The sequence below is a fragment of the Peromyscus maniculatus genome, chromosome 21 (genome assembly GCF_049852395.1).
Source record: "Peromyscus maniculatus bairdii isolate BWxNUB_F1_BW_parent chromosome 21, HU_Pman_BW_mat_3.1, whole genome shotgun sequence".
Classification (NCBI taxonomy): domain Eukaryota; kingdom Metazoa; phylum Chordata; class Mammalia; order Rodentia; family Cricetidae; genus Peromyscus; species Peromyscus maniculatus.
Window position 1 is genome coordinate 48,522,714 of NC_134872.1, and position 18,253 is coordinate 48,540,966.

The 18,253-nt window shown below is 51.8% G+C and overlaps 1 protein-coding gene across 1 annotated transcript; it reads right to left on the reverse strand.

The window, feature by feature from the left end:
• Window positions 1-783: 783 nt before the first annotated feature.
• Prph2 (peripherin 2) lies at window positions 784-13,629 on the reverse strand. Its single transcript, XM_006997874.4, has 3 exons — window positions 13,049-13,629; window positions 4,258-4,504; window positions 784-996 (listed from the first exon to the last, which is right to left on the reverse strand). Exons 1-3 carry the CDS (start codon window positions 13,627-13,629, stop codon window positions 784-786), a joined length of 1,041 nt encoding a protein of 346 aa, XP_006997936.1.
• Window positions 13,630-18,253: the final 4,624 nt, after the last annotated feature.

Genomic DNA, 18,253 nt, shown 5'->3' on the forward strand with positions numbered 1-18,253 from the left:
CAGCCCACCAGGAGGTAAGGCCTGGTCCCCAAGGGGTAGACTCTTGTCTGAGGGTCGCTGCTCGTCCACAGAAGGACAGTAAGCTCACCCTGTTCTTTCTCAGACAAACCACAGACAGCGGCTCACCCAGCACTTCATGAGCGAAAGGGATGCTGGGACATGCCAGCCCTTGGTTCAAGCTGGAGTAAGGGGCTGAGGGGTAGGGATGGGGACAATCACTTTTGGTAAAGGAGAGTCCTCACCTCTTCACCGTCTGTGAATTCCTGTGGAGGTAACCCTCTGGAGGACTCCATTGCCCTTATAAAAATACTGCCGCCCCTCTCCCGTTATCTAACGTTAAGGAAATGATGACCGGATTGTTAGCCCTGTCATTAAAGAAAAGACAACGTGGCCCTTGGGTTTTTTCACCCTTGTGTTTATGTATCAAGTGATGGTTTGGATGCAGAACTTAAAAGAGGCAGACACTACCGGGGGAGGGGCCTTGGTGCGGCCAGTCACCTGTGGGAGAGCCGGACTCACGCTCGGACAGAGATGAGTCCTGGAACGGCCGGCCCCTGTGAGACTGGGCATCCACTGGAAGGGTTCATTCACTCACATTTGGGGGCAGCCATTCCACAGGCGTTTGCCACGTGCTCTGAGGACCCTTGAACTTCAAGGCCCACAGTCAAGGAGAGTCAGTAGGTGCCCAGCTTTCTCGGGAAATTCGGACTTTCAGCTGGACAAGGGGGTACCCACATTTCCTGGAGTCCGCTAAGTGTGGAGGAGGGGAGAGGCCCCAGGCCATCAGCCAGCCTCTGGGGCCTGGCCTGCATCGGCGCCCTCGGCCTCCACCTGATTGCCCTTGCCTAGCTTCTTAAAGCTCTCCAGAAAGGCCTTCCAGGTCTCCGACACGCTCTTCTCCAGCAGCCAGCCCTCGCTCTCACACTCAGGGTCCTCAGGGTCGGACACGCTCTCCAGCGCTGTGTGCAGGTATCGGAGTCCGGCGGTGATGCTCACCTGGTGGGGAGAGCGGAGTCTTAGAGCAGGCACGGAGCATCACCAGGAGCTGGGCTGTTAGGAAAACGCCATGCACGTCGCCCGGATGATGGTTGATGGTGGCCCTGCAGGCCTGGGTTGGTGAAAGCCTGACCCATCCCACCTGGCCTCCCTCTCCAGCCCCCATTCCACCCCGACCCCCGCAGCTGTTTAGAACATGTAACATTCTTTGCCTAGGTCATCATGGCTCTCTGTTAATCCAGAGCCAGCCCTGAGTGAGTGCCCTGCCTCCGCCCCTCTCCCCCACCCCCACGGCCCCCACCGCCCCCCACTGCTTCTCCCTACCTCCCACCTTGCTGGACACACCAGCCCTTTACTCCATGCCCTGTTTCTTGGCCCATAAGAATGTTAACAGCTTCACTGGACAAGGGTCCTAGTCACCTCTTGGGCTGGCAAGATGGCTTGACAAGGAGAGATTTGCTGCCAAGAATCAATCTGAGGTTGATTTCCCATAGGGAAGGGAGATGACTGACTGCCACAGGCTGTCTTCTGACCTCCACAAGTGTGCCATGGCACACATATGCCCAAACATGCACATGAGTGCACACACACATAACATGCATACACACACACTATATATATATAATATATATATATATATATATATATATATATATAATTTTTTAAAAAGTCACTCCCAGGTCAGGCTCAGTGGTTCACTCCCTTAATCCCAGCACTCAGGAGGCAGAGGCAGGAGGATCTCTGTGAGTTCACAGGCAGCCTGGTCTACCAAAGAGCTCCAGAACAGCCAGAACTGTGGAGAGATCCTGTCTCAAAAAAGCAAACAAGCAAAAGAAGTCATTTCCGGGGCTGGCAGATGACTCAACAGTCAGGAGCACTCGCTGCCCTTGCAGAGGACCCAGGTTCAGTTCCCAGCACCCACAGGGTGGCTCACAACCATCTGTACCTCCAGTTTCAGGGGATCCGACCCCCTCTTCTGACCTCCACTGGAACTAGGCATGCACATGATGCACATACATGCATGCAGACAGAACACACACATAATCTGAAAAAATGAAAAGCCATCTCCTTGTCTACAATCCCTGTGGTGTGGGGTAATCTCCTGTCCTCTTATTCAGGTGGTGACAAATGAGTGTTTGTCACCAGCTGCTCGAATTCCTGCACTTGCATCCACTGTGGCAGACTCTGGTGCCCAACGTGCCTACACTGACATCCCAGCCTGTACTTATGTGCCTGTGAGGCTAGGAGACCATGGCTTCCAGATTCCAGAGGAGATGGTAACCGCCTCCTGCGGATGGCGTGGGACCCCATGTGTGTCAGCTGGCTGGTGACTGGTAGGCACCGTGTTTCTTTCCTTTTGTAATCCATCCACTACTCAGTCTAGGCAAGTTCCCTGTGCAGCTCCAGGATGCTCCCCAGGAGGAGGACTGTCCCCCCACCCCCACACATCTGGTTCATCCGGCACCCCAGCCCCAGAGCACACAGGGTGTTGGTGGCACCTCCCCTAACATCTGCAGTGGGCACACTGAGGAGGGTGTGAGGGTGATTGTAGGAGTATCTGTGACAGTGACTTAGCCCATCTTAGGTGGTGGTGTCTGTGGAAAGTGTCCTAGCGTGTTTTAGAATGGAAACAGTGACCTGCTCCTGAAGGAAGCCTGCTGCACCCTGGACTCTGCATCTGCCCTTAGTTCCCATGATTGATCATCTCCTGCCTGGGCTGTGATGCACCAGAGGTGGAAGACCAAGGTCCCAGTGCTGCCAGCAGCTCCGGCAGCCCAGTGTCTACAGCAGCTCTGCTCACTAGGAGTTGGGGTGTTCAGACTCCCTGTTCTGGCCCCTGGGAGCTGGAGGGAGTCCAGGTGCTCCACTAGAGTCGTCAAGGACAACCGTCTTGTCATTGGTTGTAGACGGTGGTGACTGTCCACCTGGTGGTGAGCTCTCCCCTCATGCCACCCATCCCCAAGACTACCTCAGGGTGTCATCAGCAAGTAAGTGGCCAGGAGGTGCCACACGTGCCTGGACATCAAAAGCCTTCGCGTGTGGTCCAACCACGACGTCGTTTCCCGTGGTGGCTGAGAAGACCTGTGTAATTACACCCTGTCCACATCTATGGACTACAAGAGAGATTCAAGGAACCTTCTCTGACAGAGAAACTGCCTCAGCTAATGTTTCTATCTTGATACATTTTGATTTCGGAGCCTGGGTTTTCTGCTGCAAGAATTGCTGCATGCAGGCATCCCAAGTCACCCAAAGTAGCGTGTGGCCCTTTCAGCACCTAGAACAGCTCCCAGTGCTGGTTGGTTGAGAACTCCCTTCCAAGGATGAACTGGACAAGAGGATGGGGGTGGGGTGCTGAGTCCCAAGCTCCAGAGCTTCAGAAAGAGGAGCTAAGCCTAGCAGATGACATGACCCATTGGTGGTTAGACGACCATGTTAACACTGACTGACCCGATCGACTGAAGGTCCCAGTAGTCCAGAGGTAATGCTGCTGTCCCCATGTAACAGTTGATACGACCATCCAAGGCCTTAGAAACAGGAAGTGGAAGCACAGGGGAACCCCCAAGTCGGGCTAAGTGAAAAGCTAAGCGTAAAAGGTTGCACAGTGCAAGGGCCCACGTACGCTAAGTGTCCAGAGTAGGTAAATCCGCAGAGTACAGATGGGGGAGCTGAGCGTTTTCTTGGGGGGGGGGGGGCTAGGAAATGTTTTAGAACTAGAATGAGGTGGTGGATAGGTGCTATGTGAATACACTAAATGGCTTGATTTTTGCAGGATGTAAATGCCAATGTCTTTAATCCCAGCACTCAGGAGGCAGGGGCGGGCAGATCTCTGTGAGTTTGAGGGCAGCCTGGTCTACATGGAGAGTTGCAGGGCAGCCAGGGCTACATATAGAAAGACCTTATCTCAAAAAGAAAATAAAGAAGAAGAAAACGTTATTTTATGTTGGTTTTACCTAAACATTTTTGTAAGCAATGATGCCAGCCTGGCGGCCCACACTGTGGACTTTTGGGGGCAGCTGAGGCAGGGGAGAGTAAACTCAAGGCCAGCATGGGCAACATAGTGAGACTCTGTCCCAACAATAAAAAGAAGTCCGGCATAGCGACAGACACATGTTGCCTCCCAAGTGCCAGGAGAGTAAGGAATTCAGGGTGAGCTTTGGCTATGTCTCAAGTTCAAAGCCAGCCTGAATTACCTGAGACCCTGCAGGTCTGCTCCCCAGGTCGTCCGGCAGGCTCCCTCTCCCTTGTCCTCTGTGGACCTACCTCAAAGAGCCAGACCAGGAGTGTGACCACGCCCATGGAGTTCATGAGGCTGCTATAGTAATTCAGCAGGGCGGCCCTGCAGCCCCGAAGCCAGAGGTTCAGCTCCTCGGTCTGGTGGTCGTAGCTGTAGTGTGCCGAGTTGTTGGTGAGCTGGTACTGGATGCAGGGCCGTGGTGAGCTGGGGTTGCAGCAGCTGAAAGGGACTCCATCCACCAGGTACCGCCCATCCACGTTGCTCTTGATCCGACTGGAAGAGAAAGAGCCCGATTCAGGTTTCCGGGACATCTCACTGCATTTTCTTTCATGAGCTGCCCACAAACACCCACCGCATGCCAGCCTCTGCACTAGGAACTACAGAGAGAGCAGTGAGCACTGACCCTACCCCTGCCTTCCTGGAGTGAATGTTCTAGAAGGTGGAGGCAGAGGGCAAAGTGAACAGAGAACACAGAAATTCACCCAACCACCCTATGTTGCCAGGCAGACCCCAGCTTCCAGGGACTTCTTGGAAGCACACCAAGCCAGTAGGAATTAAGGACCTGGGATGAAGGCGGCTGCTGCGGCTGATAGAATGTAACCCTCATCCCTTCACCAACCATCTCTCCCATCACAGGTCACTCAGGACCAAGGCCCTCTCTAGAAAGACGTTTCTGGAAGGCTTGCTCTGGCCCAGGGCCTGTGCAAGGGTAGGACATGGAGGCTGGGGATGGTCACAGACCTCAGCTCTGTAAACTCACAGCAGGGGAGCCTTCCTACTCGCTTTGAAAGACAAAGCTATGTCCTTGGCTCCCTAAACCACCAGGCAAGGCTCACAGGACTCTTCATATCTGTTAGTTTGATTCTTTAGGGTACACTGTGCCTTGGAATCTTTACAGTGAAAAGGCCTCCCCACCCCCACAGACTGTACAGGCTACCTGACCAGGTGACAAAATCCTTCCAACAGCACACTTAACACACCTTTAATCTCAGCACTCGGGAGGCAGAGGCAGGTGGATCTCTGTGAGTTCAAGGCCAGCCTGGTCTACAAAGCAAGTTCCAGAACAGCCAGAGCTACACAGAGAAACCCTGTCTCAAAAAAGCACCCCTCCCCCAAAATGTGTGGACTTGGCCGGGCCTGGTGGAGTACTCTGTAGTCCCAGCCCTTGGGAGGTGCAGGCAAGAGGATCCAGAGTTTAAGGTCGTCCTCAGCTACACAGTGCGTTCAAGGCCAGCTCAGATTACACAAGACCCTGTCTCCAAAGATAAATACATAAATAAAAGCTAGAGACAGCTCAAATTGGTGACATGCTTGACCATGCAGGTGAAAGGACCCGAATTTCATCTGCTGACGTGATGGCTTGCACTTTAGGGAACCAGACAGAAGCATTCCTGGAAGTCCCTGGCTACCTGGTGTAGCCTGCTTGGCCAGCACCTGAGGACACCTAAGGTCGTCCTCGGCCCTCCACACACCTGTGCATCCTTGTGTACACATACACACGTGCCCATGCACCCTCATACACACGAATAAAATAAATCAAGCCTGCCTTAGCACCATCATTGGTAAGAGCCCATGTGGAGGCCGACAAGATGGCTCAGTGGGTAGAGGGCCTTGCCAAACCTGATGGCCTGAGTCTGATCACTAGGACTTCACAGCAGGAGGAGGAAACCCACTTCCACACTTTGTCTTCTGACCTCCACAAGCAAGCTGCAGAATATGCACACCTGTACACACACAGAGATACACACACACACACACACACACACACACACACACGCACACGCACACGCACACGCGCACACACGCACACGCTCCAATGATAATAATAATTGTTTTTAAAAACTGAAAAACCCAGCCGGGCGGTGGTGGCGCACGCCTTTAATCCCAGCACTCGGGAGGCAGAGCCAGGCGGATCTCTGTGAGTTCGAGGCCAGCCTGGGCTACCAAGTGAGCTCCAGGAAAGGCGCAAAGCTACGCAGAGAAACCCTGTCTCGAAAAACCAAAAAAAAAAAAAAAAAAAATTGAAAAACCCACATGGTAGCCTTACATAGAGGTCTTTCCACATCCGCCAATGGAGAGTGTCCTGGATTTTGTTTGTTTGTTTGTTTATTGTTTATTGTTTCAGTGAGCTACGTCTGTGGCAGCCTGATGTGGGGATGGACCACACGGTCCATAGACTTGTTTGTGTGGCATACAGACTCAAATCTACAGAAGAAGTGCCCTGTGTCTGTGGGTGAGCCTGCCCCACCCCATCATTCTCACCTGAAAGGCTGTCACATGTCCAGCCAGCCGTGGGAGACACACCTGCATCTCCCAGCCACACCCACACCACACCACACCACACTCACATACACCACACCACACACACACACACCACACACACACTACACACACACATACACCCACACCCACACCAGTCCAAGCTTTGATCTCTGTAGACCTAGTAGATAAGAGATAGTACCAGGGTGGGGATTTAGCTCAGTGGTAGAGCGCTTGCCTAGCAAGCACAAGGCCCTGGGTTCGGTCCTCAGCTCAAAAAAAAAAAAAAACAAAAAAAAAACAAAGAGAGAGAGAGAGAGAGATAGTTTTGAGTTTTCCTTTGTTTTAAGGGAATTCATCAGTGTCTTACTGGAGAGGACATGATTCTCTTACATTTATTATTGTGTGCACACACGTGAATCATGGCGCCATGCAGAGGTCAGAGGACAACCTGATTTCCCCCATCGTCATCCCTGCCCACCCACCCCCACCCAGGCCCCTCCACTAAGGCATCTCACTTGGCCCCTCAGCTTATCTGAATTTACATTTTCTCTTTCCAAGGGAAGCTGAGCACACTTTGCTGCAGATCAGCCGTGGGGCCATTTCTGTACGCTGCCTGCTGCCTGCCATCCATCAGGATTGGGGCTCTCGGAGGCTGCACGTGGTGGCCTGGGCTGTGACACACTTCCACACATCCTTCAGTGCTGACATCTACTCATGGGCAGGGTGCACTGTCTGAAGAATGGGTGGCACTAGGTGGCGTGACATGAGGCCGGGGGACGAGGGGACCACTGGAGTTGACTCCTGCTCTGCACAGTCCGGCTTCATCCCTTCAGACAAATTCCTTAATCCTGGTCTACCTCAGCTTCCTCAGCTGTAACATGGGGCTGACATGAGGATTATACAAAGTGCACAAAGGATGTCTCACTGGGCAGTGGCTGAGCAAGAGCCATTCCGAGTACCCGAGAAGCCTTCATCAGGTTAGGAAATGAAGGGGACATCACAGGGACGTGGCCACCTGTGAGTTCGCGGCTCTAGTGCTGGGCCTTTGAGGGTAGCTGCAGGGCAGGATCCTCTCTGAGGCAGCCATATGCAGGCTCGCTGCCCTGGCGGAGGCGAGGGCTGATAACGCTGGACTGCCACTGGAGCCATCTGCCTGATGGCGCCGTTGGGCACGGACCGCATGAGCCAGACCTTGCTGGGCTTCTGCCCAGCCCCTGGAGCTTGGCACTGGGTCAGTGCCGGTGGGGGTGCCCTCGGTGGGGCAGGAAGGCAGGTTGGAGGGTGTTGGCAGGGCCTTCAGGTGTCCCTGAGCTGGGGTGAAAACTCCACACCTGCCTTACACTGCAAGGATGTCTGAAATGAGGGTCTGACCGGTAGTCCTAAGGCTGAGGCAACAGAGGCCCCATCTCTCCACCCCCCTTCCCTCCTGGAGACCAGTGGCCCTGGGCACACTGAGCAGAATTGAGTCTCTGAGAGGATTCCTCCTTCCAAGCACCCAGGACCCTCACTGGCTTTACTCACAGCTGAGGGCGTCCACACTCAGGTGCTGTTGGTCCTGCTCCTGACTCGCAGGCTGTCCCCTGAGCCCTCTCTCCAAGCACATACATCCTCTGAAGCCATTGCTAGTATCACCAGGGGCAGTGTGGGGAGGGCAGAGAACAGATCTCGGTGCTGCTTGTTATCTGTGAGGCTGGACCTTCCTGGGCCTGTGTGAGGTGACAGGAGCCCTCACAGGTAATACAAGTAACACGGTGTTCCTTCAGCCTTCAGAAGATGTCGGCTTCACTGCCAGCCGCTGCCATGAGAAGCAAGATGTAAAGGTACTGGTAAGCCACGAGCCCCGTGGCAAAGTATAGATTTATAGAAATGGGTTAATTCAACATGTCAGTAATAAGCCTGAGCTAATGGCCAAGCAGTTATAAATAATAATTAAAAAAAAAAAAGATGAAGAGGACCTTGAAAAACACCAGATTGTTCCAGAGAGGAGGAAATGGGACTCTGGGCAGGGCAGTGTCTCAATCTAAAACCACACAGGTAACTGAAGACAACCCACAGCCTTCCCTATTGCCTTGGAATCCACCCACTTCTCAGGAGCAGAGGCCGCTATCCTAGGCTGGCCTTGAACTCTTTATGGAGCTGAGAATGAGATGAAGATGAGCTTCTGATCCTCCTGTGTGCTAAGACTACAGGCATGTGCCACCACACCCTGATTATACGGAGCCGGGACGCAACCCAAGGCTTCTACCATGCTAGGTGCGCATCCTGCATCTGAGTTCCCTCCCAGCCCCGCTTCTGCGGGCCTTCTTCCTGGAGAGAGTTAAATACGAGAGAAAATGTGATCCTCTACTCATTTGGTGTCTCAGTAACCACTGCCTAGCACCATCAGCCACCCCACACCACCCCAGATGTCCCCAAGCTGAACTAAAGCCTGTACACCTGCCTCATACATGCCACAGTGAGTCTGAAGTGAGAGTCAGGTCAGCAGTCACAGGGTCGGGGCCAGCAGAGGCTCCTGAGTGTCCCCATCTCTCCACTGCCCCTTCCTAAACTTGGGTGAGCAAGACCCCCTGCTGGTCTCCACAGGACGTGACCGTGTCTCCCTTCCTTACACAGCTCCTGGCCATCTGAAGTGAACCATGCCTGGCTTACTTAGGGAAGAAATGGAAAAACTAAGCCTAGCAGAGAGGAGGGAGGAGGTGGGTGGAGGGGAAGAATGTTGCTAAGCCCTGGCTGTATATATACCCCGTGCCCGGAGCAGCCCCCTGGATCAACTCTCCGCCATACTTTCCTAGATTCTCACTTTTTAGGTAGGGTTACCAAAGCTCAGAGGTCAAGGCAATGGCCCCCATCCTCCGCCTGTCCCTCTGCGCTCTGAGTAGCGTTAAGTCACCATGCACCAGATGTTGTAACCCTCTCCACTGCCAAATTACCTATCAATTCACCTGCCAAATTACACGTTTTCCAGAAGAGTCTGCAGGATGCCTTGACAAGGCTAGATGTAGCTTGGCTGTGAGGGGTAGCCTAGAACACGGGCTTTACCTTAAGACATTACAAGACCCAGTGACCCCCCCCCCCAAGCAGAGTACTTTAATAGCCTGGGAAACACTCTGATATAAATAGCCAGCTCACCACCTAAGGAGCTCTGTGCCACCTGGCTGTGTCTTAGGGGCGAGTGGGGCCCTAATCTGTGGTTGGAAAGCGGGCAGGCCCTAAGTAAACAAGGTGGTACTGCAGATAGGGGGCAGAGTGGTGTGCCGAGAGGGCCCGGGGAAGTCCCACCTTGAGCTTGGCCCTTCCTCCCCTGGGCTAACCTGGGTTCCTCCTCCGGGACCCAACACCCCAGTCTGATGAAAGGGGCAGGGCCCTAAAAGAAGATAAAAGAAACCCTGTGGGGGACAGATCTGTGTTCCTGAGAAACCCTGTCTTGAGAAAAAAAAATAATAATAATTGCATTTGCATCCCAGCAAGTTGGTATGGTACACAGAGGTAAATTTTTTGTTTGTTTGTGTTTTGGGTTTTTTTTTTTTTGTTGTTGTTGTTGTTGTTTTTTGAGACAAGGTTTCTCTGTGTAGTTTTGGTGCCTGTCCTGGATCTCACTCTGTAGACCAGGCTGGCCTCGAACTCACAGAGATCTGCCTGCCTCTGCCTCCCGAGTGCTGGGATTAAAGGCGTGCACCGCCACCTTTTAATGGTACTGTTTGTTGCGGTGGGGTGTGGAAGGGCCAAGCACACAGCAGCACTTGTGTGTCAGGGACACTTGCTGGAGTTGGGTCCTCTCACCATGTGGCACCAAAGTCAAGTCATCAGGCTTAGCAGCACGTACTTTCGCCCACTGGGCTACCCTGCCAGCCCCACTAGAGTAGTTCTGATGGAGTCAAAAGTCTGCTGGGAAGTTTGGGTCCGCTGGACAACGGGAGTAGAGTGACCTGGTCATATCTCCACTCTCGGAGCAGAAGGAACCTGAAGTTCCAGAGGACTCTTCTATTACTCTTCAAAGCCTGAGTCTCTGGGGAAGACAAGAGTCTGACAAAGAGGATTGGGGGCACTGAAAGGGACAGCACCTGCCTCCTACAGGAAAGGACAGAGAGGAGGAAGAAGGGGGAGGGAGGGAGGGAGGGGGGAGGGCGGGAGGCAGGCAGATGGGCAGGCATTGAGAAGGTGGGTCAGTGGGAAAGCACTCGCCAGCATGCCCAAGGCCCTGCGTTATCATGGCCCTCATCACAACGTGGGGCTAGCAAAGGTCGCCCGGGGGAGGATTCCTGCAATGTCTACGGAATGGACATAGAAGTAAACCAACTAATGACTTAGTAAACTCGTCTATAGGCGCTGTCACCCTCCACCAGAGATGCCTCTTTTGACAGTCGTTGGTGAAGTAACAGAGGCTCACAGCTGCTCAGCGTGCAGAGAATACGGACTGCTCTTCTCTAAACGGCTCCATATCATAGCCCTCCTTCCAATGCTCGGGCACCGTCTCGGGGCGCGTGGGCGCAGAGTGCCCGAGCCAGTGCACCCTTGCGATAAACACTGCTTTCCAGACACAGCAGGGCAGCTACACATATGAAATGATAGCCAGATGTTGACCACATGCACAAAATCAAGCCAGAAAAAGTCCCAGCGTGGATGGGGGAGCGGTCAGGAATTCCTACTTCTGAGGAGCTATTAGCAATGGGTGGCTGCTGCGAGAGGGAGTCAGTGTTCTTCAGGGGTGTGGTCCTTAGAGACTCTCCATACCCCAGTAGATGGCCAGACACCGATGTACACACTGATAGCCTTAACGAGAGAGAGAGAGAGAGAGAGAGAGAGAGAGAGAGAGAGAGAGAGAGAGAGAGAGAGAAAGAGAGAGAGAGAGAGAGAGAACGTGAACTTGTGGGGATTGGGGTCACAGGGGTGGGGTAGACCTGCTCAAAACACATTACACACATGTGAAACAGTCAGTTTGAAAAGGAGAAAAAAGAAACGGTTTCCATCATCAAGAGTCCACGTTAGAATTGGCCTCCCATACTCCCGAGAGTGCTGCGTGTCCCCTGGCACACATCCTGCTGAGGTGGCTTATGCAAATCCCGCCCTCCTATCCTGTCCCCACAGACCTGTCATCTAGGAAGGGCAGAGCTAGTCACAATCCTCTCCTTGGCTGGGGATTTGTGGCTGTAATCTCCTTCCACAGAGAAAAGACATCCCAGCAGTGACCTTCACTGGGGCTTCCTTCCACCCGAGGAGCAAAGCCTCCTCTACACTAAGATGTCAGTGGTCCAGGAACCTCTGGGCTTCAAGCAGTTCCTGCCGCTGGGTGCCTGCCAGTTCAACACCCAGTGAGATTCACCAGAGTTACTCAGAGGAAAAGGCATCTGGGTGAGCCGCCGCCCTGGAATGTCAGCCAGGGAGTGTAGAGCATGCCCCCACCCCAGAGGCCATCTACCGGGAAGAGCAGCCAGAGCTGAGGCCAAGGCTCGTCCCCACCAGCACCTCCCCTCCACAGGACTTCACTTTCACACAGGCCAGGAGTACTTTGGAAACACTTAGCTGGGCTATGTCAGCAAAACAGCTCTGTGGGGAGAACGGTTCACCATGCTTGCCTGACAACCTGAGTGTGACGGCCAGGTCCACAGCGGGAAGGAAGACCCAACGCCCTAAAGCTGTCCCTGCCCTCTGCGCTCGAGCGCGTGCGCACGCACACACACACACACACACACACACACACACACACACACACAAAGTGCGCTGGGCATGGCGGCACATGCCTTTAATCCCAGCACTTGAAAGGCAGAAATAGAAGGATCTTTCTGAGTTCAAGACCAGCCTAGTCCACATAAGGAGTTCCAGGCAGCCAAACCACATAGTAAGACCCTGAATTTAAAAAAAAAAAAAAAAAAAAAAAGGAAGAGAGAGAAAGCCAGAACAAGCGGGCATTAATGAGCTGTACACCAGGCGTAGGCAGACCAGGAGACAGTCTATGATCACATATTCCAGTCTCTTCCCTTGAAAGATGGGGAGGGACCCACAGGGCTGAGCAGCCTGCCTGAGGTCACAGCCAGTTGAGAACAAAATGCAGTCCAAAGCTGACTGCCCTCCCCTCCCTGAACACCACAGGAGATAGTCCACCTTGAATTCTGCCATGTCCAAGGACGGACTCTTTGCCAACACCTTTGGCCTTTTCAAGTGTTGAAAGCTCCAAAAACCAAGACGCAAACCAGGGGGAAATTTGATGGAATAAGATAAGTGCTAAGAAACTTCTGAGTCTGAGGGAGCCCTGAAGACCCCATTCTTACTGTATGAAGTGCCCGCACACTATGGCTCGCCTCCTGGTAACTCCCATCCACCTAAGCATCTTTATTTTACCACACACCTGCCCCTGCCTCAGCCAGATGTGAGGTTGAACCAGATGAAGTTGCCATTGTTGAGGGCCAGAGGGCCCAGGCCGCTGGCAGTTTCACATGGTCCAGCCTAACACCCCCACACCCCCGACTGATTCTATACCCAACCGAGGGGAAAGCGCGCTGGGCAGGCCGGGGGATATCCAGCACCTGGGTCTCCCTCCCTGGAGGGGTGGCTACTCACTCTTTGACCTCCTTGGAGGAAAAGTCCAGGTAGCGATTACTGATCCACTGGATCTCGAACCAGTCCCGGAAGCCGTTGTTGCCGCAGCACTTGAACTCGATTTGAAGCATGTCGATGGTCTTTTTCATGAAGCATCTGCCCGGGGTGTCCGTGTCCCGATAGTACTTCATCCCATTCTTGAGCCCGTAAGCCAGGGTGCTCTCCAGGGAGCCCCGCAGCAGGAAGCAACAGAGAGCCACGAGGAAGAGGAGGACATTGAAGAGGACGCAGACGGCCAGGTACGGCTTCAGCCAGGGCTTCCACTTGGCGTACTTGGCAGGGTCCAGGGCGTCGTAGCAGATCTTGCCAGCCAGCGAATTGAAGACACAGGACAGTACCCCCACCCCTATCAGGGAGTTGGGGACAAAGTGGCTTTCAGAATTATTCATCACCTCGCTCCTCTTGCGGAGTTCAATCTTCAGGAACAGCCCCAGGCTGAAGAGGATGATGCCGGCCAACACGGACAGCCAGTTCATAAGCCAGAGCCCCTGGGCCAGCTTGACCCGCTTCTTCTGGTCAAACTTGACTTTGAGCAGCGCCATGCTTACCGAGTGGGGTCCAGGCAGCCTCCCACAGTTCTGCTTCCACTCCTAACCCGAGTGAGGTCAGGGGCTAGACCACTCAGGGCCTTAGGAAGAGCACCATGGGCCCACGCTGCCGGGAGTTGCCCATCTTTGGGGCCTCCCTAGCCTAGGATCCCCATTAACTCAGTAATGGTAGCGGGAGCCAGTCTCGGCCGGCCGTCGTCTCTGCTGCGTCCTTCCCAGGCAAGGAGGGACAGCCCGAACACTGCGGATTAAGAGTGGGATCCACAATGCAGTTGTTAATCTCTTTAGCCAGGGTCATCCCATTAGAGAAAGCCATGCCAATTCAAAACATGGCTGGGAGGAGCCTCCGCGTGTGTACCTGCTGGACCCAGCTCAGCTCGGAAGCCCGGAACCAGGACCACTGAAGCTGGCTAGAGCAGGCTGGGCAGCTCCTGCGAGCCCCGGTGAGGTTGTCGGGTCTGGGAGTCTGCAACAACGGAGGTGTAACATTTGGGGCTAGAGTGGCTCCGTGGTTAAGAACACTGCTCTTGCAGAGAACTCGGGTTCGATTTCCAGCATCCATGGCTCACAACCATCTGTAACTCCAGTTCCTGCATCTGGCTTCTGTGGGCCAGGCACATTATCGGTACCCAGACATTTACAGGCAAAACACCCATTCACATGTGTTAAGATCACAAAGAGGTAATCCCTTGGCCCAGGCGGTGGTGGCGGCATTTAATCCCAGCACTCGGGAGGCAGAGGCAGGTGGATCTCTGTGAGTTTGAGGCCAGCCTGGTCTATAGAGTGAGTTCCAGGAAAGGCGCAAAGTTTACACAGGGAAACCCAGTCTCGAAAAACCAAACCAAAACAAAACAAACAAAAAAAGTAATACCAGATGCCATCCTCATCTTGACAGTTGGGTGTTTGGGTTTTTTGTTTTTTATTTTGTTCTTATTTTAGACAGAGTTTCACTGTGTAGCCCTGGTTGGCCTGGAACTCACTGTGTAGACCAGGCTACCCCCAAACACAGAGATCCGATTGTCTCTGCCTCTTGAGTGCTGGGATTAAAGACACAATGCCACAAGTAGCTATGTGTAGCAAATTCAAGACCAGTGTGAGCTACATGAGGTTCAAATGTAGCTCAAATAAACAAGTAAATAACCAACCTAAACAGCAATTACATTAAACATCTGTCACAACCGTCACAAACAAAGACAGAAATGGGAAGTTTAAGTCCGGGGATAGTGGTGCACACCTTTAATCCCAGCACTCAAGAGGCAAAGGCAGGAGGATCTATGAGTTCAAGGCCAGCCTGGTCTACAGAGTGAGTTCCAGCACAGCCAGGGCTACATAGAGAAACCCTGTCTGGAAGATTTTCTTTTTAATCACATGTGTATGTGGGTGTGGGGAAATGTGCACATGGGTGCAGGTGCCCACAGAGGCCAGAAGAGGGCATCTGATCCTCTGGGGCTGAAGTCCCAGGCACTCATGAGTGGCCTGGTGTAGGCACTGGGAACCAAACTCCAGTCCTCTCCAAGAAGCAAGGGCCGTCCCTCCTGCCCCAGTTTTCACCTTTTATATATTTATTTTTTATATATATTGGCTTTTTAAGTCAGGGTCTCTCTGGGTAGTCCTGTCTGTCCTGGGACATACTGCCTCCTGAGTTCTGAGATTAAAGTTGGGTGCCACCATGCCCAGCAATTTTCACCAGTTAGGAGTGGAGAATGCTAGCACATTGCTATTTTAATTTGCAATTTTAATTTTAATTTGCAATTGTCTCATATTTATACTAAGGATCATGTGTGTGCATGTGTGCAGGTACATACATATGCTTTCGTGTGTGGAGGACAGAGGCGTTGGTTTCTTTCTCTGCCAATCTCCACCTTGTTGTGTTGATACAGAGTCTCTCACTGAACCTGGAGCTGAACCTGACTAGACTGGCTGGCCAGGGAACCCAGATCACACACCACTCCCAGAGCAGGGAACCCAGACCACACACCACTCCCAGATCAGGGAACCCAGACCACACACCACTCCCAGAGCAGGGAACCCAGATCACACACCACTCCCAGAGCAGGGAACCCAGATCACACACCACTCCCAGAGCAGGGAACCCAGATCACACACCACACCTAGAACAGGGAACCCAGATCACACACCACTCCCAGAGCAGGGAACCCAGATCACACACCACTCCCAGAGCAGGGAACCCAGATCACACACCACTCACTCCTAGAGCAGGGAACCCAGATCACACACCACTCCCAGAGCAGGGAACCCAGACCACACACCACTCCCAGAGCAGGGGACCCAGACCACACACCACTCCCAGAGCAGGGAACCCAGACCACACACCACTCCCAGGGCAGGGGTATAGGAGTGAGCCACCATGCTAGCCTTTCACGTGGGTGACAGGAACACAGCAAGCTCCTTACCCACTCATCCATCTCCCCGTCCCCTGAGCATCTTTTCTGTGCTTATTTATTTCCTGTGTACCTTTTTTGCCTAAGTGTCTGTTTGGAATTCATTTTTTTAAAGATTTATTTTTTATTTAATGTGTTTCATCTGTGTATACCCTGTGTAAGGGTGTTGGATCCCCTGGAACTGGACTTACAGACAATTTTGAGCCGGGTGCTAGGAATTGAACCTGGGTCCTCTGGAAGAACAGCCAGTGCTCCAGCCTTCTCTCCAGCCCTGGAATTATTTATTTATTTATTTATTTATTTATTTATTTACTTACTTATTTTTTAATTTACACTCATGATATTCATTACTTACACTCATGATATTAATCACATTTGTGGTATTCATAGATTACATTCGCAGTATTCATTCAATTATATATATATATATATATATTTTTTTTAATTTTTAAATGTCGAATGTCATTTCTTGAAGGGGGTAGGAGGTCTTAAATACAGGCTTACAGCACAATGGGAGGACCCCAGAGGGCAGAAGTTCGCTACTGATGTTTTACAATCTTGCATCTAAGCTGTTAACGCCCATTATTCAAGATACACAGACAAGGAACTTCCCTTAAGCATTCAGGAGGGCAGAACCTGGCAGGGAATTAGCATAGGGAGGATATCAAGATCAAGGTCCGCAAGCAAGGCAACAGTTACCTAAAACGGGGGCCAGGGCCCTGCAGGTCCCCCTTTTATTAAAAAATGAGCTTCTGACTTGGGTTGCGTGGGACATCAGCAGGTCACCTTATGTGTCATGGAGATGCCTGCCCAGGCCACACAGGTGCTCTGTCTTAAGTTGGTGAGTGCCCCCCAGGCATTACCCGTCACTGAATACTCATTATCATACCGGCTCAATCGTGTGTGAGCTGCATGGTTAATTGCTGCCAAAGATCTCAAAGTGGCGCTGCGCTGGGCTTGCAATCTGTGTGTTCGATACAGAGAAGACCAACAGAGGTCCTATCTCACCCATAGCCAGTAGGCTAAAGGCAACTGAGCCATTCCCTTCCTTAATGAGCCATACTCTACGTTGGAGTCCTTGTAAGATGGTATCCCAAAAGCAACGGGAACTTGAGTTTATAAATTTATAATTTTCAAAGCCAATCGAGATGTATATAACTACATAAATTAAATTAAATTTATCCTGCCCAATAGAATTAAAGATTAACTAACTGTGGTAGCTACTTTTGTTGCCAGGGTCTCCACTGTGCTAGCTGTAGTAAGCAATTATGAAATGGTAATCCCAGAAACAGTAGCAGCAGTGGCCACCTCTGCTATAACAGCAACGACAGCAGCAGCAATCTCAAATTCTCTTCTGGAGTGTGTGGACATACACTGGCATGGACACAACTCCAGGAACACAAACCGCCAAGGCCCATTTTTCTTGATCCCAGCACAACTTAAGCTGGCAGCTCTTCTGGAGAATCCAATCTCATGGCTACAGTTCCTAGGCTTACATTAATGCTTGCCAAAGCTGGCCATATTGGGCTCTCAATCCCCACTGGCATCAGAAGGAGAGAGTTTTTCATTAAGGCCCAATAAGTCTCTGCCATGTTGGGCTTCAGCAGCAGCCACAGCGCACGTTCAGTGCTCAGGAATCCAAAGAGGAACCTCATTGTCCTGAGGAAAGACATAAACCAAACACCAGGGCCACACCAACACTAGATCAGGTCTCCTCCACGTGCTAGTAAAAAGATCCTTCCATCGCTCCAGAGGGTGATTTGCAACAGGAGCCCTCCAGTGCTTATCTGCCTCAGATCCTCCAGCAGAATCCACCAATAAAAAAATTTAAAATATATAAAACAAGGGAAAGAATAGAATGTGGAGAGGAATGATGAGTCCCTAGTTCTCCCTTTTTTTAACTTTAGTAAAATGTTTGTTTGTTTGTTTAATATTTCAAATTTTTCTTTTATTTTTATTTTTTATTGTTTAAAATTAATTAATTAATTAATTTTTCTTTTATCATCTCGATAGAGTATGTATTCTTATCTTAATAGTGAGATGTTTCATTGAGGCTTGCTCAATAATTGAGTAAAACCAAAATTTATTATAGGCCACAGTCGTCCTAGGGACCTCCTTGCTATATATATAGCCTCCATGGTTCTGTGGGTTGTAGTCTGTTCTTTATTTTATATCTAGAATCCACTTATGAGTGAGTACATACCATGATTGTCTTT